The 25,341-nt window shown below is 45.3% G+C and overlaps 1 protein-coding gene across 1 annotated transcript in view; it reads right to left on the bottom strand.

Annotated features, from left to right (window-relative positions):
• Positions 1–25,341, bottom strand: part of CTNNA1 (catenin alpha 1) — a gene marked incomplete in the record, with an annotated part of 2,307,982 nt that overhangs the window by 2,019,607 nt on the left and 263,034 nt on the right. Inside the window, 1 exon segment of the mRNA XM_044069565.1 lies at positions 5,617–5,812. Coding sequence (XP_043925500.1) covers positions 5,617–5,812 — 196 coding nt within the window.

Raw genomic sequence — 25,341 nt, 5'->3', positions numbered from 1 at the left:
TGAATAAAACTATGCCTATATTTGCTCCTGCCTCACGATTGGGTATCCGATCTCCCATCCATTGGTCAAGATTCCTCTTGAACAAGGCCAGTGAGTGCTCTGCCTCACATGTACCGGGATTTTGTTCCACAGCACAGGAGTCTCTGGGTGATGAATCTGTCCCTCCAGCACGTTCTATTTATAACCGTGTCAAGGTTTAAGTCTCCCACCCTTGTGGTTCTGAGGGATCAAGATTTTTTGAAGTGAAGCATATTCATCAAATCTGGGTTTGACATGGCCTTATATGTCAGGCACAGGTCACCTCTGAGCAAGCGGTATGAGACTGAATAGAGCTGGAGTTCTTTCAGTCGGGCAGCATAAGACATATTTTTGAGACCCTTTATCCTTTTGGTGAGGAACTTTTGGGGCCTTTCAAGCTGCAGCAGGTGTCTGGTCAGATACATTCCGACGGGCATTGTACTCAATCATAGGTCTAATGAGTGATGAGTACAGGGGGACGATGACCTCCCTTGATCTAGATGTGAATCCCTTCATGATCAGGTGGGCGATATAGAAAGTTTTCCTAACTACTTTAGCAACATGAGTGTCAAACGAAAGGCTACTGTCAACCTGGGTCCCCAAATCCCTGATGACTTTTTCTGTGCTCAGTGGATTGCCACCTATATGGTAGCTAGGGGTAACCTTGTTTTTCCCCGACGGGTATGACTATGCATTTTTTGGCGTTTAACTTCAGGCCATGGCTCTGGCACCAGTTATCCGTTTCTGTGAGGCCCTTCTAGAGGATATCTGTGTCAGATGTGTTTTCGACTATGGCGCCCAGTTTGCAGTCATCTGCAAACTTCGTCAGCCATAACCCTCCTGTGTTTGCTTGTACTTCAGAAAAGTAGATGCCGAACAAGAGTGGACCCAGGACTGAGCCCTGTGGGACACCACTTGTGACAGGCTGAGTCTGACATGGCTCCAGCAACTCTGACCATGTGGGTTCTGTCACAGCCAGTTTGCAATCCATCTTGTGATGTATGGGTTTACATTCAAGCTGATGAGTTTTTCGATGATACCTGAGTGGGGTATTGTGTCGAAGGCCTTTGCCAGGTCGAGGTAGGCTGTATGGACTGCCTTTCCCTCATCAATGGCCTTGGTGACTGTCTCGAAAAAGTCAACCAAGTTTAAGAGGCAGGATCTGCCTTTGACAAAGCCAAACTGGGTTGGATCCAAAGTCTGCAAGTTCCCTATGTCTTTATTTATGAGTTCCATTATGATCCTCTCCATGGCTTTGCAGATAAGGCTTGTCAAGCTAATGGGGTAATTTCCAGGGTCTGTGGAGGCACCGCCCTTATGAAGTGGGACCACAGTCGCTGCGCCACTTCTTGAGTGATCCTGAGGTGAGGCTAAGATTAAACAGCTGTCCTAACTGTGGGTTTAATTCCTCGTTGAGTTCGTGAAGCACACAGCCGGGACACCATCCGTCCCATGGATGCTGTGTTTTGCCTTAGTGAGGGCAGTTCTCACCTGGGTGTTGGAGATGTTTGGGGGCTACAATCCTCTGGAATAGATCTCTCCTTTTTGGGGAGAAGTTTGCACTGAACCTGTCAGCCAGTATGTTGGCAATGTGTGTAGGTTCAGTAATTTTCAAATCATTTTGAACTAATTCTGAGCATATCTGGGTGTTTCCTCCTAGGTTTCTAACATAGCTAAAGAAGGCCTTATGATTGTCTTTAGAGTCCTTGGCGATTTTTCTCTCAAAATTTGCCTTAGATGATTTTATGAGAGCTCTTAGTTTTTTGCTTATAATGATCAAAGGTGTCTTACCTTTCAAGGATTTTGCTCCATCTTGTAGTAGCTTCCTCCTTTTGTTGTAGAGCTTGTTTATGGCTGGGGTCCACCAGACTGGATGCTTGCCTTTGGTACAGAGAGTCTTAGTTTTGTTTGGGATTGCCTGATCCATGCAGTCCTGTAGGTGCTGGTAGAAGGCATTTGTAAGTGATTCAGCGGTTTGAGTAATGTTTACCACTGGCTCAGGGGCCTTAAAGGAGACCACACTAGTTTTTAGAACTGTGGAACAAGTCCTCGAACACTTACCATTGCATGACTTGTGTACAGGCCAAGTCTCTGAAGCTTGGAGAACAGCCACTGCCATGTCCCAGTGCAAAGGGTGAAGAAAGCACAGTTGTGTACACTTACCATAAATGTAGATGTTAGAATGTATTCATTTGTTACAGTCATCACATTTGGGTTGATTCTCAAAGCTGAAGAATGGAGCGGGTGGAGGCAGTCAAGAGTTGCGGCTGGCTAATATGCCCTGCAGGACTGCTGTTGCAAAGCCCGCCCTGGACTTGGAAAAGGTAGACAGGTGGTAATGCTTGGTGAAGGTATGAACAGAACTCCAAGTAGCAAAGGCTCTAGAGGCTGAAGGTGCCCTAGTGGAATGTGTTCCGACTTCCTGAGGGGGTGATTTTCCCATGATGTTTGTAACGGAAATGGATACAGTGTGCTATCCATTTGGAGATGGTTTGTTTAGATATGGGCTTGCCCTCTGCCCCTGGTGCACAGCTGGCTAGTAACTGGTCAGATTTCCTAAAGGGCTTAGTCCTATCAAGGTAGAATCTGAGCTGTCTGTGCACATCTAAAGAGTGCAGGATCCTTTCCCCATTATTTTGAGGATTAGGGAAGCAGGTGGGCAAATGGATAGATTGGTTGAGAGCTACACTGGACACCACTTTAGGCATCAAAGTTGGATTAGTCCAGAGGGAGACCCTGTCAGCATGAAAAAATAAAAGACGGGTTCCACAGCCATAAATGCTTGTAGCTCAGACACTCTTCTACCTGAAGTGATGGCCAGAAGCAAGGCTGTTTTCCGAGAGAGGAATTTTAACTCTGCTGAAGCTCCAGGCTCAAAAGGGGGGTAGCATGAGCTTTTCCAACACAAAGTTAAGGTCCCAAGCAGGGGTGGGGGCTCTTCTTGGTGGCCTTAAGTTGTCAGCCCCTCTCAGGAATTGCTTAATGAGAGGGTGAGAGAAGAGAGGTGGCTCAGTGCTGTAATGAGCAGAGATGGCAACGGCATGGATCTTACTGGAGGAGGAGAGGCCTCTGTGGAGTAGGTCTGCTAGGTAATACAGGATGAGAGTTAAGTAGGGCTGTGCTGTATCCGCTCCATTAGTGTGAATCCAGGAACAATACCTTTTCCACTTGTCAGCATAGGATTTCCTTGCACTGGGTTCATCTGGCTTCATGTATGGCATTCAGTACCTGCTTGCTTATGCTGGCCACTGGAGCAGAAGTCAAGGGATAAGCCAGGCTGCAAGGTTCAGGGTCTGCAACTGTGGATGCAGTAAGTGTCCCTCCTGCTGAATCATGAGTAAGGATTTGGGGTAGGTGCCATGGAGGCAATGGTGACAGACTGCGCAGTAGTGGGTACTAGTGATGGTGTGGCCAGTCTGAGGCAATCAGGATTGCCCTTGGTCTTTCCTCCCTTATCTTGAGTAATCCTCTTGTAAGAAGAGGTAGAGGAGAAAATGCAGAGATTTGCCCACTGGAAAGATAGGGCATCCACTTTCCAGGCCTTGCTGTGAGGTACCGTGGTGCAGAATTTGCTGAGCTGGTGGTTGTAGGGGGAGGCAAATAGGTCCACCTTCGGATTACCCCGTTTCTGGGTCACAAGGCTGAAGGTGTTGTGGTTTAATTGCCACTAGTGCGGGTCTAGAAGACTTCTGCTTAAGTTGTCTGTCAGAGAGTTTTGGTTGCCTGGCAGGAATTGAGCTTGCAGGTGAATGTGCATGGCTGGGGTCGTGTTCCATAGGGTCATGGCTAGCCTGCAGAGTCGATAAGAGTGGATCCCCTCCTACTTGTTTATGTACCACATCACTGTGGTGTTGTCGGTTTTTACTAGTAAGGGCCCTGGTAAGAAATAGGGATCTGAAAGCTGTCACAGCGTTCTCAACAGCTAGCATCTCTTTTTGATTGATGTGCAGATGAATTTAATTTGGGCTCCAGTGGCCCTGAATGCACTTGCCGTCCTGGTGTGCACCCCAGGCATAATCTGATGCATCTGTGGTTAGGGTCTGCGCGGTGTGGGGATGTGTAAAGGGAAGCCCCTTGTCGTGGTTGCATGCTGCTGCCCAAAGGAACGCTTTCCTTAGACAAGGTATCACAGGTTTGACAGTTTCCAGGTCATGAGAATGTTGGCACAAAACACTTTTTAAAATACAACTGAAGTTTCCTCATACGCAGTCTGGCATATGGAATTAGAATGCAGGGGGGGCCATGAACCCTTACAGCCTGCAGGATTTTCCTTGCGGATAGCTGGGTTCTGGTGGCCATTTGAGCAAAGTAGCCTATCAGATAGCATTCCTTACTCCAGAAAAGCAAGCCTATCCGGGACGCTATGTCCAAACTTGCTCCCAGGAATACAATTTTTTGACTGGGGACTAGTTTTGGATTTCTTTTCAATGATAGTGTACCCCAGGGAGGTTAGAAGGTCCTTTACAAATGTCAGGTGCTGCAACAGCTTTTCATGACTGTCTGCCTGAATTAAGCAATCATCCAAGTAGGGATAAATTTGAATATTTCTCTGTCTGCAATAGGCAATGGCTGGAGCCAGGCATTTTGTAAAAACTCTGGGAGCAGTGGATAAGCCAAAGGGAAGTGCAGGGAACTGATAATGCATAGATCCTGCTCTGAAACATAAATATTTCCTGCAGGAGTCCTTTATTGGGATGTGCAAATAGGCCTCCTTTCGCTCTAGGGTGGCTAACCAGGCATCTTTGGACAACATAGGGAGAAGCTGCTGTAGGGTGAGCATTCTGAATTTTGCTACCACCAGGAAGGTGTGTAGAATGGACAGATCTAAGGTTGGGCACCAGATGCCCTCTTTTCTGGGTACCAGGAAGTCTGGAATAAAACCCTTGGCCTATCTGTTCTGCAGGAACAGGCTGAATTGCCCTTATGGAGAGCAGGGACTGAACTTGGTTTTGTGCCTCTGCCCGCTGGTTTGGGGGAAGATCTGGGAATACTTTTGGGGTTAGCAGCGTGTGGACATAAAATTTGTACCCCTGGGATACTATGTTGAGTACCCATCGATCGTTGGTAATCAAAGTCCAATTTTTTGCATGGTGGGCATGTTTTCCTCCTAGGGGCACGAGCAATTGGGCAGAGGTGAGGGGTGGAGTTGAGAAGTCATTGTGAATTCTTTCCATAAGGGGGTGGCTTACCACTCCCTGCTTTAGAAGTGAAGGTACTCCATTGCTTACATCTCTGCATACCCACAAGATAAGCCTAATATAAAATACCTTTGCGGTCTCTAAATAAACCTGTGCTGTACAAATTACAGGCTACAAGTGGAGTAGCAGACAGAGGAGACAGGCAACTGGAATCATTCTGGTGTACAAGTACAAAATTAATCTACAGCTATAATATGGAAAATGGGCACCTGATCAGACAAGGTACAGCATTCATGGTGGCCATGCTTTCAAGGTCACTAAAGGTCAAACATGGATTACTGCCATCGACTACAAGTCTCTGACAAGAGTAAGAATGGGAAAAAATTTATAAGGGAAGAAACTTTCAAGCAAAAAAAAACTGAAGGAAACTGCAACATGACAAAGCATAAAAAGCTCTTACCTTGGGTTCGGACATCATCCACAGCAGCTATAAGTTCATCTTTAAGAAACTGACTCTCTTTTGCAATTTTGTCTCCCTTCTCCAGGAAGTTTTGAGTTGCCTGTTCTACTGAAGCAGCCAAGACATGAGCCTTCTTAGAGCGGCCTTTCTTCTTACTTGATGGTCCTTTGTTACTGCTGTTCACAAGAGTTGTTACCTAACAGAATAAGCAATTTTAAATAAGAAAAATTAACTATGTTGGTACACAATTTTTCAGCAATACAATTTCCTCCCATTCTTATATCAAACATGCATATATTAAACTCATTAATCAATCTCATACTTTAAACTATGAGTCTTAAAGACAGACCCTCGCTGCATACTACCACCAATAGTGAACTCTATTGAATTCCCACTTTCTCTGAAATACTAGCATGCAAATAATACATTATGAACAAAAGATTATTCTGTCGTGAAGGTGTGACAGCAGTATATCTGAAAACTAGGACAACTACATTTTAATGGTTCCACACCCCACATTAACCTGTGGACAGCACAGCAGTAACATTTGTTTTTTTGAAATGCAATAACTGGTTCCAAGCTACCATAACACAAGCTCTTAGGTCTGCTATTCTTGACCAAGTTACTCTGCAGTTCCCAACTTAACAAGTGTGAAAGAATGTTACAGCAGTAGGAACAAATTAAAAAGGTGCTCTACTCATACTAAATATTAACAGAACAGAAAAGTACAGTTTTGTACCTACCATAAATGTAGATGTTAGAGTGTACACCCTGCTGCAGTCATCACACTTGGGTTATCCTGTCAGGCGGTCCCGCAGTCTGCCAGAATTCCAAAGTCTTGGTCCGGCATCGGTTGCTGTCGCTTCTTCCCTGACGTCAGTGCACCAGGGGTATATATAATGCATCAGACGCCATTTTCTTCAGTTTTTCTTGCCCCAGATGTCAGGCTCCCCCAAAAAGGTGGTCAGTAATTAGTACCAATTTAAGAAATTTTAGCACAAACACAAAATCCCTCCAGCTATAAGCAAATACATCAGGAAGGTATTGTAGAGATTTAGCCAGTTAGATCAGAGGGGATGGAGGGAGGGTAACCTGGACTGCAGCAGGGTGTACACTCGAACATCTACATTTATGGTAGGTACAAAACTGTACTATGTTCATCGTGTTACCCCTGCTGCAGTCATCACATTTGGGTAGAATCCCAAAGCTAAGGATGGGTGGAGGAGTCATAGAGGGTTAGAGGAGGCTAGAAGGCCCTGCAGAACTGCAGTGGCGAAGCCAGCTCTAGTCTTAGAGTAAAGTGGTAAGTGATCGTGTTTGGTAAAGGTGTGTACTGAACTCCAAGTTGCAGCTTCCAAAATCTCCTTGGTTGGAACCCCCCTGAGGAAGGCTGTAGATGTAGCTGTTGCCCTGGTAGAGTGAGGCCCAATGGTAGCAGGAAAGTACAGTTTTGTACCTACCATAAATGTAGATGTCCGAACTGGATAGCATCTGCAGTCATAACAAATGGGTTGTCCTGTCGTCAGGCAGCCCTTCGGTCGGCCGGATTCCAAAGTATGGGTCCGGCTTCGGCTGATGTCACACTTCACCCGACGTCATCTCTGCTGGTCTTCGGGTATAAAGGCATCAGCCGACGCCATTTTCCTCAGTGTTTCTTGCCCCAGATGCCAGTTGCCCTCTTGGAAGGCTAAATTTTGGATAAATGCCAATGTTTCCAAAAAAGTAGAAGGCAAACACAAAAAATAAGCATGTATGTACATATATACAAACAAATACACCATAAGAGACTCCCCCCCAGCTAGCTATTAGGATGGCAAATACCCTAGGAGTACCACAGAGGGGAAGGAGGGTGGGTAATCCTGACTGCAGATGCTATCCAGTTCGGACATCTACATTTATGGTAGGTACAAAACTGTACTATGTCCTTCATGGATGCATCTGCAGTCATAACAAATGGGTAGAATACCATAGCCAAACTACGGGTGGAGGAAGAAAAATTATGGTGTAGTTAGGATCCCTTGCAGTACAGCAGTGGCAAACCCTGCTCGGGATCTAGAGTATAGAGGTAAATTATAATGCTTGGCAAATGTATGCACGGAGGTCCAAGTAGCCGCCTCAATAATGTCCTTGGTTGCCACTCCTCGTAAGAAAGCTGTGGTAGTGGCTGTAGCCCTTGTAGAATGAGGTCTTATGTTCTGTGGAATTGGTTTTCCATGGTAGGAGTAACAGAATCTTATGCAATTTCCTATCCATTTGGAGATTGTCTGTTTGGAAATTGCTTTTCCTTCCCTTCCTGTTGCATAGGCTACTAAAAGCTGGTCAGTTTTTCTGTTACTTTTGGTTCTGTCCAGGTAGTAACGTAACTGCCTATGTACATCCAAGGTATGCAGCAGTCTTTCCCCCCTGTTCTGTGGACTGGGAAAGAAGGTAGGTAGGTGGATTGCCTGGTTTAAAGACACTCTGGATACCACCTTAGGCATAAATGTAGGATTAGTTCTCATGGATACCCTATCTTGATGGAAGATTAGGAAGGGTTGCACTGCCATTAAGGCCTGTAGTTCCGAAACCCTCCTTGCTGAGGTAATTGCCAGTAGGAAAGCAGTTTTCCATGACAGGTGTTGCAGATCTGCTGTTCCTGCTGGTTCAAACGGAGGGAGTGTCAACTTTTCTAGCACAAAGTTCAAGTCCCATGCTGGTAATGGTGGTTTCCTAGGAGGTTTTACATTCTTGATCCCTCTGAGGAACTGCCTGAGTAGAGGCTTGCGAAAAGACAGGTGGATCGAAGCTGTATTCTGCTGAAATAGCTGATGCATGTATCTTGATGGAGGAATAGGACAGGCCTGTATGTAGAAGCTCTGCCAAGTACTCCAGAATGTTAGCAATATCTATGTTCGACACATCTTTTCCTCTTTCAGTACTCCAAATGACAAACCTTTTCCATTTTCCTGCATAGTTCCTTCTTGTTGAAGGTCTGCGGGCTTCAAGGATAATGTCTTTAACCCTTTGGGAAAGGTCTGGGTTAGTTGCTGCTATGTGATGTTCCAGGCAGTCAGTTGCAAGGTTTTAGGTTTGGATGCATGATGTTGTAGTTGTTCTGAGTTAACATCAAAGGCATCAGGGTATTGACCACATTCTCTCCTGAGACATGCTCCTCAGCAATGGGTACCAGTGTTGTCTTGGCCAATTCGAGCTATCAGGATTATCCTTGGGCGTTCCTCTTTGTTTTTCAGTAGTACCTTGTGCGTCAAGGAAGGAGGTGGAAATGCATATGCTGTCAGGCCTTTCCAGCTGAAAGATAGAGGGTCCACCTTCCATGCAAGTGGGTGGAATGTCCTTGTGCAGAATTTTTGAGCTGGTGATTGAGTGGGGATGCGAATAGATCTATTTGTGGCATTCCCCATTTCTTTGTGATGGCCTCGAAGATGTCCGGGTGTAGCATCCATTCGTGCGCATCCGAGGTGGTTCTGCTTAACATGTCTGCTAGGGTGTTCTCTTTTCCCGGCACAAATATTGCCTGTAACTGGATGTTGTAGCTGAGAGCCAGATACCAAAGGTCCAAAGTCATTCTGCATAGGGGGTATGAATGAGTGCCTCCCTGTTTGTTGATGTACCACATGACTGTGGTGTTGTCTGTCCTTATCATCAGATGGCCTTCTTTGAGGAATGGTCTGAATTTTTGGATTGCCAGTTTTACTGCCAGCATTTCTTTTTGGTTTATGTGCAGGTGCAGCTGGTCTTGAGTCCACAATCCTTGTATGCATTTGTCCAGCATGTGCGCCCCCCATACTAGGTCTGAGGCGTCCGTTGTGATGGTTTGGCTTGCTCGAAAGTTGTGGAAGGGTAAGCCTGGGTTTGACTGGCATGCTTGAGCCCACCATAGGAACTCCTGTTTTAGGCATGGGATTAGTGGGATTTCTGTTTCTAAGCTGTGCCTGTGCTGAGACCATAAATTCTTTAGGTACCACTGTAGCTTTCTCATATGCAGTCTGGCATGTGGGACCAAGATTATGCATGATGCCATGAAGCCCAAGGCCTGCAGAACTTTTCTTGCTGTTAGTTTGTTCTGCTTTGTTAATGCCAAGAAGTAAAGAGGGAGTTCTTTTGTGCAGTTAGGAATGCCATTTGTTTTACTGTGGCCAAGTCCGCCCAAGAATGTTCTTGTTTGGGATGGTATCAGCCTTGACTTTTGTAAATTGACTGTGTATCCCAGGGCTTGTAGCAAGTAAATGACCCTTTGTAAATCTGTTGTCAGCTTGCTTTTGTTGTCCGCTTGTAACAGGCAGTCGTCCAGGTATGGATAAATTTGGATTCCTGTAGTCTGCAGTGAGCGATTACTGATGCCAGGCATTTTGTGAATACTCTGGGCAGTAGATAAGCCAAAGGGCAATGCTGAGAATTGATAATGCTCTGATCCTGCAAGAAATCTGAGGTATCTTTTGCAATTTGGTCGAATGGGGACGTGCAGGTATGCCTCCTTGAGATCTAGAGTTACCAGCCAACACTCCTTGCCCAGCATGGGAAGAAGTTGCTGTAGGGTCAGCATTTTGAATTTTGGGACAATGATGTATGTGTTTAAGACGGACAGGTCGAGAATAGGTCTCCAACTTTTCTCTTTTCTTGGTACTAGGAAGAGTCTGGAGTAGAATCCTTTGCCCTGTTCTGTTATTGGTACTCTTTCCACAGTTCTCATCCTTGTTAATTTCGCTATCTGCTGTAGAGCTTCTATTTTTGATTTGGAGGTAGGTTTGGCATTCCTCTTTTACTGGTAAGGTGTGGAAGTGGAACCGGTAGCCTTGGTCTATGGTTTGCAAAATCCACTTGTCTTTTGTGATATAGTGCCAATTTTTCGAAAATAAGGCTAACTTTCCGCCTAAAGGTGCTGCTATTTGCTCCCTGGTAGGCGGTGTCAGAGCCAAGTCACTGTGATTGTCCTGTTGCAGTGGCAGTGGTTGTGTCTGTGCCTCGGTTATTGCCTTGCCACTGTCGTCCTCTGTAGGCACCTCCTCTGGATTGATTTCTGCCTCTAGGCGTCTATTCCTGCCCTTTGGGATTTTGTGGAGTCTGGAAAGGACCAATTTTGGCAGGCCAGTTCCTGCTAAACCTTGGGGGCTGAACCTGTAAGAAATCTTTAACTGTTTGTACAGATTTTGCCTTTTCTTCCATTTTCTTCATTACTTGCTGGGCAGGTGTACCAAATAGACTGGCCTTACCCATAGGCGCATCTAACAGCTTTACTTTAACATGATCCGGTAAGACCTGTTCTTTCAACCATGCATGCCTTCTTATCACTGTGCCAGTCATGGCTGATCTAAATGAAGCCTCCAGTGCATCATAGCCACATTTTAAGGAATGGTTACTAACCTGTTGGATGTTATTCACCATTTCTAATACATATTTCTTATCTAAGGATTCATCAGAGGACAGTTTTTTAGTTAACTGATCAAGCATAAACTCTTGGTATTGGATCATATGAAACTGACAGTTTAAAGCTCTAGCTGAGAGAGTAGCAGAGGTGTAAACTTTTTACCCATCTCTCTAAGGACCTGGATTCCCTTTCAGAAGGAATAGGGTTTTGCGGTGGTGGAGGCTACTGCCTTAGGCCCCTGGGATATAGTTTGGGATCTGCAAGTGGGGCCTTGTATAGGTGGTGATGAGTGTCTGGCACCCTGTAAAATCTATCTGGTTTGGCAGGGGCTGGAGGTAAAGAATCAGGAGCAGTGCAAACATCATTAAATGCATCATCCACAACAGGCAGTACAGGAGGTATAGCTAAGGGCCTATGTTGTGGTAAGTGCAGAAAAGTCCTAAGCCTTTTTCTTGAATCTGAGAAATCTTGTCCCTGCCATTGGAATTGTTCTCTCATGGCATGTAAGGTTTCCCCAAAGGAAAATTCCTCTGGTGGAGAGGCAGCTGGAATGGATTCTTCAGCATCGGAATCTTCATAAGTAGAAAAAGGAGCCTCTGGCTGGTCTGTAATGTCCGAGTCATCCGCAGAATCAGAGGACACTGGCTCGGGGGGCTCTACTCTAGGTCTCTTTTCTGGGGGCTGAGAGGCCCTGTCTGGGTGAGATTGGGATCCCCTAATTAAGGATATTAAATCTTCTGCCAGTCTAAGCATTTGTGAACTTGAAGTGGGCCTGTGTGAGGGGGGCTTAACAGGCACTGATTTAACAGATTTGGCTGCTTTAGCCCTGGCAAAGGCCTTAATAGACATGGCTGCAGGAGGCCTAGTAGCACCACGTGCTGGGGTAGAGACATCCAAAGGGATGGTGTCTGATAAATCACTAGGAACCACAGTTGTAGGCAAAATTTCTGAGGCCGATTCAACTAAGGTAGCAGGAGCCTCAGTAGTAGTCATGGATTCGGCTGAAGATTGACCGGTTTTCTCGGTTTCGGCCGAAACCGAGACACTCAGCGGCTTAACGCGGTTTCGCAAACCGCGGACGCGAAGTCGGTCTTTTCTTTGCGTTTTTAATTTGGGTAGTCGGAGGATCCGGCGGCATAATGTACGCAAAATCTGAGCGAAAAACTGTTCAGCAAACTCCGACCGGCGCCTAAGCGTTCGTCGGTTGAAGAAGCACAGGCGAACAGGCTGCTACGTCGTGGTCTGGGCCTAAGCAAGGCAGACAGTAAGAGTGGAAATCTTTATGAGGTATTTGTTTCCCACAAGTTAAACAGTTATTGACTTTTTCTGACATCGGCTGAGGCAAGAAAGAGTCCCCAGCGGGTACTTAGCTTTTAGAAGTCTTGAAGTAGTATTCGGTAGTAGTAATCTCTGGATCTGACCGACCGGCACTTGCGAACAGCTTCTGCTTGAGCCCAGCGGCAAGAAAGACTGAGGAAAATGGCGTCGGCTGATGCCTTTATACCCGAAGACCAGCAGAGATGACGTCGGGTGAAGTGCGACATCAGCCGAAGCCGGACCCAGACTTTGGAATCCGGCCGACCGAAGGGCTGCCTGACGACAGGACAACCCATTTGTTATGACTGCAGATGCATCCATGAAGGACATCTGGTTTTCCATGATGGGTATAGCAAAAACGAATGCAATGTCCTATCCATTTGGAAATGGTTTGTTTTGATATAGCCTTCCCTTGTGTAGCTGTAGCATAGGATACAAAGAGCTGGTCAGATTTTCTGAAAACCTTAGTTTTATCCAAGTAGTAACGAAGTTGCCTGTGAATGTCCAAGGAATGCAGGAGTCTTTCTCCTTTGTTCTGTGGATTTGGGAAGATGGTGGGTAAGTGGATGGTTTGATTTAAAGCCACACTGGAAACCACCTTAGGCATGAAGGATTAAGTTCGTAGAGAAACTGTCTTGATGGAAAATGAGGAAAGTTTCCACTGCCATTAGTGCCTGCAGCTCTGAGACTCTTCTGGCTGAAGTTATTGCTAGCAGCAGGGCAGTCTTCCACGATATAAACTGTAGATCTGCAGAGAAAGCTGGTTCAAAGGGAGGTAGCGCAAGTTCTTCCAGAACAAAATTGAGGTCCCATGTTGGTGTAGGTGCTCTCCTGGGGGGCCTAATGTTTTTTGCCCCTCTGAGGAACTGCCTTAGAAGTGGATGTGAAAATAAGGGTAGATCCGTGTTGTAGTGGGCCGAAATAGCTGATGCATGGATCTTAATGGAAGAAGAAAGTCCTTTGTGCAGCATCTCAGTTAAATACTGTAGAATCTGAGGCATGTGAGGCTGAAGTGTATTTTGGCCTTTAGCTTGGTTCCAGGCGCAAAACATTTTCCATTTGTCCAAGTAGGCCTTTCTGGTGCTGGGCCTCCTAGCTTCCAGAATAACATCCATAACTGCTTGGGAAAGAAGAGCTGGCTGGATGCTTAGGTGATTTGCCATGCAGCCAGATTTAAGGTTTTGAGCTGGCTGTATAGAATCTGATTGTTTTGCTGTGTGAGCAAATGGGCAATTTGTGGTAAAATCCAAGGTGTGCCCTGGGTCATATTCCTTAATAGTAGGTACCACTACTGGCGTGGCCAGTCTGGGGCTATGAGTATCAGTCGTGGTCTCTCCTTTCTGACTTTCAGAAGCACCTTTGTGAGGAGAGGCAATGGAGGGAAGGCATATACTGTCAGGTTTTTCCAACTGAATGAGAGTGCGTCCACTTTCCAAGCTTGACGGTGAAGTGTCCTTGTACAAAATTTTGTTAGCTGATAGTTTTGGGGGCTGGCAAACAGGTCTAGGTCTGGAAGGCCCCATTTTTGAGTTATCATTGCAAATACTTGTGGATCCAGTTTCCACTCCTGGGGATCCATGATGTTTCTGCTGAGGTAGTCTGCCAATGTGTTCTTTTTTCCAGGCAGGAATTGAGCTTGTAACTGAACTTGGTAAGCCAGTGCTGTGTTCCACAAGGTCATTGCTTGCCTGCATAGAGGGTAGGAGTGTGTACCCCCTTGTTTATGTACCACATTACTGTGGTGTTGTCCGCCCTTATTGTAAGTTGTCCTGGATGTAATAGGATCTTGAAGGCTGTCGGAGCATTCTGTACAGCTAGCATCTCTTTTTGATTGATGTGCAGATTCCTTTGATCTGCAGTCCATATGCCTTGAACGCACTGTCCTGCCATGTGTGCCCCCCAGGCGTAGTCCGATGCATCTGTTGTCATAGTTTGCCTGACTGAGGGCAAGGTGAAAGGCTGACCCTTGCTGAGGTGACATGCCTGTGACCACCATAGAAACTCCTGTTGTAGGCAGGGAATGAGAGATCATTGTGTCCAAGCTGTGGCTGTGCCGAGACCATACGCTTTTTAGGTACCACTGTAATTTCCTCATATGCAGCTTTGCAAATGGTAGTAGTATGCAAGATGCCATGAAACCCAAAGCTTGCAGAATTTTTCTTGCAGGGAGTTGGGTTCTTTGTTGCCACTGTTTTGAAATATTGGGTCAGTTGTAGTTTGTCTGGCGTCAGATAAGCCTTCTGGGCCGTTGTATTCAAGCTGGCACCCAGGAATGTCATTTTGTGAGGGTACTAGTTTTGATTTCTTTTCGTTTACTGTGTACCCCAGGCAACTTAGAAGATGTTTTACAAAAGCCAGATGTTGTAAGAGGATGTCCTTGCTTTCTGCTTGGATGAGGCAGTCGTCCAGGTATGGGTATATTTGAATTCCTCTTTGTCTGCAGTATGCAATTACTGGTGCCAGGCATTTTGTGAAGACCCTGGGCGCAGTGGATAAGCCAAAGGGCAGTGCAGAGAATTGGTAGTGGGTTGAACCTGCAATGAAACGGAGGTATCTTCTGCAACTTTGTCTGATAGAGACATGCAGGTATGCCTCCTTGAGGTCCAGCGTTACTAGCCATGCTTTCTTGCCCAACATGGGAAGAAGCTGCTGTAGTGCTAGCATCTTGAATTTGGGTACTTATAAGGTGTTTAGAATAGAAAGGTCCAGAATTGGTCTCCAAGCATTGTCCTTTCTGGGGACTAGAAAGAGTCTCGAGTAAAATCCTTGGCCTCGCTCACGTGTAGGTACCAATTGAATGGCTCTCACGTCCATGAGAGCTGTAATTTGTTTTTGTGCCTCTGCTCATTGATTTTGTGGCAGGTTTGGCATTCCTCTTTTCATTGGCAAGGTGTGGAAATGGAATCTGTATCCTCGTGAAATTATGTCTAGGACCCATTTGTCCTTTGTGACAATGTGCCAGTTGTCTGAAAAAAGTGCGAGTTTTCCTCCCAAGGGAGCTGCCAAGAGAGTGTTGCTTGGCCAGATGAGGTGCAAGTCATTGAGTTTGCCTTCTAGTAGTTTGGGGCCTGTCTTCTCCTCCCTTCTGTGTTGCAGTACCCCATTGTCGAGGTTTGTATTGGGCTTGTGGTTGTCCTCTGCCTCTTGGACGTCTGTATTTACCCCTCTGTGGTCTGTCAGTAGCTGGAAAGGACCAATTTTTTGTTGGCCAATTTCTGCTGAAGCAAGGGGGCTGTACCTGTAGAAAATCTTTGACTGTCTGCATAGATTTTGCCTTATCCTCCATTTTCTTTAAGACTTCTTCTGCTTTAACTCCAAATAGAACATCTTGCTGTAAGGGAGCATCTAGAAGCTTTGCTTTAACATGATCAGGCAGAGTTTTTTCCTTTAACAAAGCATGCCTACGTATAACAGACCCAGTGACAGCTGCTCTGCAGGAAGCCTCTAAAGAATCAAACCCACATTGTAAAGTATGTTTGCCCACCTGTTCAGTTGCATGCAACAGATCCTGCATTTCTTTCAATTCAGACTGTTGAGGGAGTGTGCTCATTTTTTGTCTTAACTGAGACATTAGAAATTGCTGATATTTTAGCATGTGAAATTGGCAATTTAGTGCTCTCATAGCTAGAGTGGCTGAGGTGTAAACCTTTTTCCCCCACCTGTCTAGTGCTCTGGAGTCCCTTTCAGAGGGTACAGGATTTTTTGCCATAGAAGCCTTAGCCCCTTTGGGACCCTGGGAAATAAGTCTCTGGATCAGCAACAGGGCTTTTATAAAGGAATTTGTGGGAGTCAGGCACTCTATAGTATCTGTCTGGTTTGGCTGGAGCAGGAGACTGAGAATCTGGGTTCAAACTAGATTCTAAGTAAACATCATCCACAATGTCTAAAACTGGGGGGATGGTAAGTGGTCTGTGCTGGGGGAGTAAAAGAAACTCTCGGAGCCTTTTCTTTGAGTCAGAGTAGTCCTGACCTTCCCAGTGAAAATGTTCCCTCAGTGTGTAAAGTTTCCCCAAAGGAGTAGTCTTCAGGAGGAGAAGCTGAGGGAATGGAATCCTCAGCATCAGAATCTTCATAAGGGGAAAAGGAGTAATCTTGGTCCTCAGAGGAGCCTGAGGAAATAGACACTTGATCAGAGGAGGCATAATCTTCCTCTTGTCTAGGCCTTTTGTCGGGTGGGGGTTGGGAACCCCTGATTAGAGAGATCAAATCTTCAGCCATTTTAAGCATCTGTTTCTTAGGCATGGGGCCTTGAACTGGAGACTGAAGTGCAGTCCTTTTTGGTTTAATAGGAGTCTTAAGCTTAGGGTATGTTTTTATGGTGAGCGTCTGTCTGAAGACGCCTTCAGACACCGAAGGTGTTTCTGCAGCACCGACATCTTTCTGTAGTGTCATCGGTAGGGGCTAAACAAAATGGCTGCGTCGGCCTAGCACTCTCCGCCCAAGGCTCAGAAGCGGTCTCCGGTTCCAAATCTGCGGTAGTCAGGGGCTGCGTCAGAGCCTCACTGAAGACCGGTGAACTGGAGACCTGTCCAGCCGAGGCCTCGGAGTCTGGCTTGGGTCTAGGCTGCCTGTCCTTATCCTTGCGTTTTTTGTGCACGCCGTTAGTCGGTTGCTCAGACGGCATTGTGTAGTTAAATTTTCTACCGAAGTAGTGTCGTGCGAAATCAAAGCGTCTTTTTATAGTACGCTTATTAAACCTAGCACAAAAACAACCAGTGACGTCGTGGTCTGGGCCTAGGCAAGGTATGCAGTAAGAATAAAAATCCTTATGGAGGTATTTGCTTCCCACAAGAAATACAATTGTTAACTTTTTCTGACATCGGTCTGAGGCAAGAAATGTTTCCCCAACTACGTACTTAGCTTTATTGAAGACTTCGGATCTGAAATCCGACTTCGAAAATCTCAGGAGTCGGCCGACCGGCACTTGCAAACTACTTCTGCTTCGGGCACCGCGCGGCAAGAAAGACTGTGGAAAATGGCGTCGGATGCATTACATATACCCCTGGCGCACTGACGTCAGGGAAGAAGCGACAGCAACTGACGCCAGACCAAGACTTTGGAATTCCGGCTGACTGCGGGACCGCCTGACGACAGGATAACCCAAGTGTGATGACTGCAGCAGGGTAACACGATGAACATCAGCAAAACAAGATGTGCACTGCATTGTCCTTCACCTAAGGTACCTTACAAATGGCAGATACTACTATGAGCAGAGAAGTCTAATACCCACCACCGTGCCAGCACCCCCATGACATTTCTTTCTGCAGATGGTACGTTTAACCCTTCTGAGGGATCAAAAAGGGCACAGCAGCAAACAAATCAACACCCTTCCAGCTTATATGTTCACAACTCTATTCCAATCCACGGGTAGTTGGAAAACAAGCATGCATAAATACATACATGTATAAAAAAAAAATTAAATTAAATTAAAAGAAAAATGCAAACACATACCACCATCTTTCCTAATAAAACACAGCTGTTTGGCAGAACTGGCCTGGCAGCCAGAAGCTTCACAAATGCAGTTTCCTTTAATAACTGCAGAGTTCGACAGTCTTAAAATAAAGGCCAAATTTTACTCTGCACACTGGCATCACTGTGTGAATTGTACTTTTCATTAAAGAGCCATTTCAAATAAATTAAGGGTAACCAATTTCCGTTACCAAGCTACAGTACTAAGACAATCACTACAGTCTGTAAAATGAACCCAGAATCGGAAGCGGTCATGTTGTTAAAGAACAAAGTCACCCTTCCTGTACAAAAATGAAAAGTTCAGGGTTTTGAAGCCAACTGACATTTCTCAGACTGTACTGGCTACATTTTGTTTGGGGAGTGTGCCTAGTCTGTGAAATTCAGGTTTTTACAAAGGACTATAAATGTAGCAACCCTAACTATCCCAGCAGTCTAGTTGCTTCTGCAGCTGGAACTGTTCTATACAAGATCAAACAGGTTTACACAGTACTAAGTGTGGGGCATATTGCAAGGGTGCATATTCAAGTATACCGTGTATATGCATCCAAGTGCACAATCAAAACAATGACAGAGATAAGTTACCTACAATTACTCAAATGCTTCCAATGCGTGTAGTCAAACAGCTTGCTAACAGGTTCACTGACAGTGGCTGCGATAAGGTTCACTTAGTCGTCATGCCATTGGAGATGCCAGCTGGGGGTGGGAGAAGAGTGAATTGGCTTAGCTTGCTTGCCTTTATAGGGTAGGTGGCAGACGGCTGCACACGAGAAACATTTTCTTTTAAGCTTTGTGCTGAAGATAAGAAACCAACCAATGTCAAGAGTTTTCATTAAGACTGTCTGCGTGAAGGGAAATGGCTAGATTGAGTGAGAAACTTCTAAACCCCATTGTGAATATCAGCACCACTCGAGTTAAAGTCTCGTCTTTAGGAAATGAATGGGTCACAGGACTTATGCCCTGTGGGAAGAATCAGTTTAGTAGCATTACTGGACTGGAGGGGAAGCTCTGATGGAGACTTTGCAAGGACTGGACAGTGGACTCATGCTGCCATACTGCCTAAAAATGGACTACAGCCAAAGACTGAGCAGGAACTTATTTTCATTCAGCAGCAGAGTGGCTAAAACTGTTCATTTTCTACTTGGACCACTTCTGCCACTCTTCGCAATTATATTGACAAATGTGACTTTTAGACTTACAAAATGTCTCTGCACATTTTATATTGCACTTAAAACAAAAGAAATGTAAAACATTTAAACAGTTCTATAACTAGCTTGTACGTATATATATCTTTATCTATACATGGCTGTAACTATAAACTTGCATTATAAAAAAAAAAAATCGATGAAGGGGTGACCATGCTAAACATATTACTGCTCTCCAGAAGTGCAGTGACGCACAGGCCCCCAACAAGTGCCTTACAATCCCTAGGCACAAGTTAAATCTGTATCTTTCAAACCGCAGTAACACAAAATGGACATACTTATTTTTCAGTCTGAATATTACGTCTAATAGTTGCCATGTGATAATCTGCATGATGCATTTTGTCAAGTATATCTTCATTAAAATGGATGCAGGAATAAGGTTACATTAACACACTAGTGTGAAAGGTTATCAAATTTAAATCAAGTGGAACTCTGATGGGAAATGCTCAGGCTAGTCCTTTTGAAATCCTGTGTTACTGTTGGGTGCTGGGACAAATTCCATATGTACTGTCATTACAAGTCTGTAAATCTTATTTTGGATTCCAGATGCACCTGTTTGGTATTAGAGTTAGATGGTACTCCATGATCAATTCTAAAAATATGAGCTCGGAAAGTTTCACTTTAGCATATTTATTGGAAAAAATTGTAAAAATCTATTTCCATACTTCAAAGGCTTCTTTAGCCAGCTGGTTATGCTGCAGAACTAAGATGGTCAGAATTTTGGTAAGAAACTTATTTTAAAGTAGTAATTTTTGGGACTTTGTCAAACTGTCATGTGTTACTTGAACTGCATTTGTAAATGCCATTTCACAATTTTCCTAACTCAGGTTTTCAATTGGGCCATACAATTAATACCATACTAGAGGTGGTGTGGTCGGGTCCTGACATAACATTCTGAGATCATATTTACAACCCAAGCTTTGGTGGTTATGAGCATTCATTGAAAACACAAAAATGTGCTTTTTTACATCAGCCCTCCATTGGGGCCATCGTACTGCAAGTTGCTGCGCCAAGAAGTTAATACTTTTGGACTTCTGCCAGACTTTTTCTTGTTAAAAAAACACATGTAAGTAGACAACATTGTTCTTCCACTAAAGGTCAGAATTACTGGAAGATAAAAATGCCTGCCAGTGAAATTGTGAAGGGTGTGGGGAACATCTGTGAAACTGGGGTTCTAGATGGACTGAACCAACCTTCTCCCATACAAGAACATGACTGATGCATAGGTATCAAGTAATCCGAATGTATAAAAAGTGTGTAGGGAAATTGGACCATATTTACAGGAAAAGGTCACATTGCTGAACTGTACTTAGAAAAATATGGAACAGCAACATGTCAAAATATCTAGAATGGACTTTAACATGGATCCTGCAAGGGGGGGGGGGGTGCAGGAGAATAGGTCTCCCACTCCAGTTGAATTTTCTACCCAAACCATACTTACCATTTGTCCAAAACTACAGCAAGTTTACAACTCTTATCAGGTGGGCTTTATCAATTAAGGATCTAGCTTCGCGTATACAAGAACACACTGGATGCTATTTCACCTCTGCTGAAAAAGAGGAGTCACCTTTGTACACAAGTTAGTAATCCGTTACTAAAGGACTTTCAGAGCAAGCGGCTTAACACTTCATTTTGAGGAATTTTTCCTATTGGATAATTCTATCCTTGTGCTCACCTCCCACAATGTATATTAGTTATACTGAGCGGTACTATTTGCTCATTTGTGTATTACATCTCAAACCACTAAGTATTTCATATTTTCTCAACTGTCAGTTAAGCACAAGGGGACAGATAAAACGGCAAAACGAAAGTTGTAATTTACCACTGGAGTTTTTTTGTTTGTTTTTTTAATCACAGTGCCTGCCCTACTTATTTGCTGTACATCACGCAAAACTTCTACAGATTACAGAAAAGTAATTTAACACAAACCAGTTACTGGGGGCAGGGGGGGGGATACAAACTGTATTCTGCATTTTTCTATTTCACACACAACAAAATGGACAGCTTCTCATGAGGCAGACTAAATTTCTTTCACACACCTATAGTTTCTTTAGAGTAATTTATGAAACAGTAACAGTCATTTACAAGTGTAAATGACACAGCTAGCACTGGGAAACATTGCATTCTTAAAAGTTACCTCTGAACTTACTCAAAGAAGGCCTGGAAAGTTAGGAATGCAACTGCTCAGATTAGCAGAGACCTCGAATAACCTAATTGTGTATTACAGCAGGGTACATGAACAGAGCTCATTTTAACCAGACCTTTATTCAAGCACGAGGAGAAAAGGTTAGGGATAACTATTCAAACCCTCACTGCTCTATACAGAGAGCAGTAATGGTAAAGGCAATGAAATTTAAAAGTAGAAACAGTTCAGCAGCACTAAATTTTCTTGTAAGGGGATGTCTTCACAGAAAAACAGTGCTGAAAAACTGTCAACAGAAGTTGTAAGAAGGAAAAACAGGCAGTTGCTTCTAAAAGTACACTTGTGTACACTTACCATAAATGCAGATGTTTGAGTATTCACTGTTGCAGTCATCATATTTGGGTTATCCCTGCCAGGGTAGCCCACGGCCGGCCCAAATACTAGAGGCTTACTACTTCTGCGTCTGTTGCTGTCGCTTCAGGACTGTCAAGTCGTCAGTTGTATAAAGTAAGGCAGCCGATGCCATTACATCAGTTTTTCTTGCCTTAACCTGTCAGGAGCCCCCAGGTATCAGCCAGGTTCTGGTGGAAGAACTCCACCAGTAGAAAGTAAATACCAATATGTCCTTTGTAAGGAAAGGGAAGAAAGAAGAAGGGAATGGAGGGAGGGAAACCAGGACTGCAACAGTGAATACACTCAAACATCTACATTTATAGTACGTGTACACAACTGTACTATGTTCTTCATGTTTCACTGTTGCAGTCATCACATTTGGGTTGATGCCCAAAGCTGAGAAAAAGGATGGAGGCAGTCAATGAAACTAGGTGCTGGCTAGGATGCCCTGCAGGACTGCAAAAGCAAACCCTGCCCTGGATTTGAGGAAGATAGGCATGTGGTAATGTTTGGTGATGGTATGAACAGATGTCCAGGTGGCAGCCTCCCAGATGTCCCTGGTGGGGACTCTTCTGAGGAAAGCTGCAGAGGTAGAGGCTGCTCTGGTGAGTCCTGACTCCCTTGGGGGAGGCTTTCTGTGTTGTTTGTAGTAGAAATGGATGCAGTGTGCTATCCATTTGGAGATGGCTTTGCCCTCTGCCCCTGCAGCAAAGCTAACCAGCAATTGATCAGACTTTCTGAATAATTTAGTCCTGTCTAGATAGAATCCAAGAGCTTTCTGTGCACATCTAGAGTGAGCAGGATCCTTTCCCCCTTGTTCTGTAGTTTATGGAAAAAGGTGGGCAAATAAATGGATTGGTTGAGAGCCACAATGGACACCACCTTGGGCATGAAGGATGGGTTAGTCCTGAGGGATACCCTGTCAGCATGGAAGATGAAGGGTTCCACAGCCATGAGTCTTTGCAGCTCGGAGACCCTTCTGGCTGAAGTGATGGCCAGAAGGAAAGCAGTCTTCCAGGAGAGAAATTTTAACTCTGCTGAAGAGGCAGGTTCGAAAGGGGGAAGGTTGAGCTTTCCCAACACAAAGTTCATATCCCAAGCTGGGGTTGGTGCTCTTCTGGGTGGCCTCAAGCTGCTAGCCCCTCTTATGAACGGTCTGATCAGAGGGTGAGAGAAAAGGGGCTGCTCAGTGGGAAAATGAGCAGAGATAGCAGATGCATAAATTTTAATGGAGGAAATGTAGAGTCCACTAAGTAGCAGGTCAGCTAAGTAATCCAGGATGAGAGGGAGGGAGGGCTGTGCTGTATTGGCTCCCTTAGCCTAAATCCAGGTGCAGAACCTTTTCCATTTGTCAGCATAAGACTAACTAGTGCTAGGGCGTCTGGCCTCACATACATCTAGAACCTGTTTGCTGAGGTTGGCAGACTGACTGGGGGTTAGGAAATAAGACAAGCTGCCAAACTGAGTGTCTGCAGTTGGGGATGCATGAATTCCCCTTCCCTCTAGGTCAGGAGGTTTGGAGTCTGAGGGAGATGCCAAGGTGGCAGAGGGAAACAGGCTGCGCAAGGGGTACCAGTGCTACTGAGGCCAGTCTGGAGCTACAAGAATTGTCCTTGGTTTTTCCTCCTTTATTTTGAGCAGTACCCTGGGGATGAGAGGTAGTGGAGGAAAAGCATAGACAGATAGATAGACCCAGGGGAAGGGACAGAGCATCCACTTTCTAAGCCATGCAGCGATGCTTCCCAGGTGTAGAATTTGCTAAGCTGATGGCTAGTGTGGGAGGCAAATAGGTAGGCCTTCGGGGTGCCCCATTTCTGAGTTATTAGGACAAAGGTTCTTCTGTTGAGCTGCTACTCGTGTGGGTTCAGAAGACTTCTGCTTAAGTGGTCAGAGAGTTGAGAGAAGCCAGTAGGAATTCTGCTAACAGGTGGAGTTGCATGGCAGAGGCTTTGTGGCAAAGGGTCATGGCCAGCCTGCATAGAGAGTAGGACTGAATCCCTCCCTGCTTGTTGATATACCACATCACAGTTGTGTTGTCTGTTTTGTTCAGGAGAGCCACTGGGGAGAGAAGGGGCTTAAACTGTCAAGAGGTGCTGGACAGCTATCATCTCTTTTTGGATGATGTGCAGATGGATTTGTTGTGGGCTCCATTGGCCCTGTATGCACCTACTGTTCAGGTGTGCACCCCAGGAATAATCTGACGAGTCTGTGGGTCTGGAGAGCGTGGGGTGGTGAGAAAGTTAGTCCTTTGTTGAGGGAGCATGCTGTTGCCCACCAAAAAAATCTTTTCTGAGGCAAGGTATAGGTATAAGAATCTCCAGGTCTTGAGAGTGTTGACACCAAAGGCTTTTTAGGTACCACTGAAGTTTCCCCATATGCAGTCTGGCATATGGAAGGAGTAGAATGCAAGATGCCATGAACCCTAGAGCTTGCAGGATTTTCCTTGCAGATAGTTTGTGTCTGGTGGCTAGTTGAGAGAAGTAGGCTTTCAGGAAGGTTTGCTTTTCTGGTGTAAGGAATGCCATCTGGGATGCTGTGTCCAGGCTTGCTCCCAGAAATATAATCCTTTGGGTGCGTACCTGTTTGGATTTCTTTTCATTCATCGTGTACCCTAGGGAGGTCAGTAGGGACTTTACAAAGGCCAGGTGCTTGAGCAGCTGTTCCCGGCTGTCTTTCTGAATTAGGCAGTCATCTAAGTATGGGTAAATATGGCTATTCCTTTGTCTGCAAAAGGCAATGGTCGAAGCCAGACATTTTGTGAAAAGTCTGGGAGCAGTAGGTAAGCCAAAGGGAAGCGCAGGGAACTGAAAGCGCTGAGATCCTGCCCTGAAACGGAGATATTTCCTGCATAATTCCCCAATAGGAATGTGGAGGTAAGGCCTCCTTTAGTTCTAGGGTGGCTAGCCAAGCATCCCTGGAGAGCATGGGCAGCAGCTGCTGGAGGGTGAGCATGTTGAACTTTGGGATCACCAAGAAGGTGTTTAGAATGGATAGATAGAGGATGGGGCACCAGGTGCCCTCTTTCCTGGGTACCAGAAAAAGTCTGGAGTAGAAACCTTGGCCTTTCTGTTCTGCACGAACATGCTCTACAGCCCTCAGAGAGCAGGGAAAGAACTTGTTTTTGTGCCTCTGCCCACTGGTCTTGAGTTAGATCTCGGAACCATTTTGCAGTTGGCAGGGTGTGGAAAGAAAATTTGTATCCCTGGGACACTATGTTCAGAACCCAGCAGTAGTCTGTAATGGTGGCCCACGTGTTTGCATGAAAGGAGAGTTTTCCTCTTAGGGGTAAGTGGAGGTGGGCAGGGGAGTGGGGGAGTCAATGCGAGTTCTTACCATAAGGGGGTGGCTTAGAACTCATTGGTTTTGAAGTGGAGGTAGTCCACTGCTTAGAATCTCTGCATTCCCTGTGGCCACTGTCTGTGGGGCCTGGGCTGAACTGACCTGGTGGGAGCAGGAAAGGACCAGTGCTTGGCGAGACAATGCCTGCTGAACCTGGGTGGCTGGACCTGTAAGAAATCCTTAACTGTCTGCATATATTTTGCTTTTCTTCCATCCTTTTTAAGACCTCTTCTGGCTTAGTGCCAAATAAGTTGTCTTTGTGCAAGGGGGCATCCAACAGTGTAGATTTAACATGGTCTGGCAAGTGCTGTTCCTTAAGCCATGCATGCATTCTAAGGACAGAAACGGTGACTGCTGCCCTGCAAGAAGCTTCTAGGTCATCAAAAAAGTACAGTTGTGTACACTTATCATAAATGTAGATGTTAGAGTGTATTCACTGTTGCAGTCATTACACTTGGGTTATCCTGCTGGCAGGCTACCCTCAGTCGGCCTGAATT

The sequence above is a fragment of the Protopterus annectens genome, chromosome 4.part0 (genome assembly GCF_019279795.1).
Source record: "Protopterus annectens isolate FY-2018-M chromosome 4.part0, PAN1.0, whole genome shotgun sequence".
Lineage (NCBI taxonomy): Eukaryota > Metazoa > Chordata > Ceratodontiformes > Protopteridae > Protopterus > Protopterus annectens.
The sequence above is the reverse complement of the archived record's forward strand: the minus strand, read 5'-3'. Positions and strand labels throughout refer to the sequence as shown.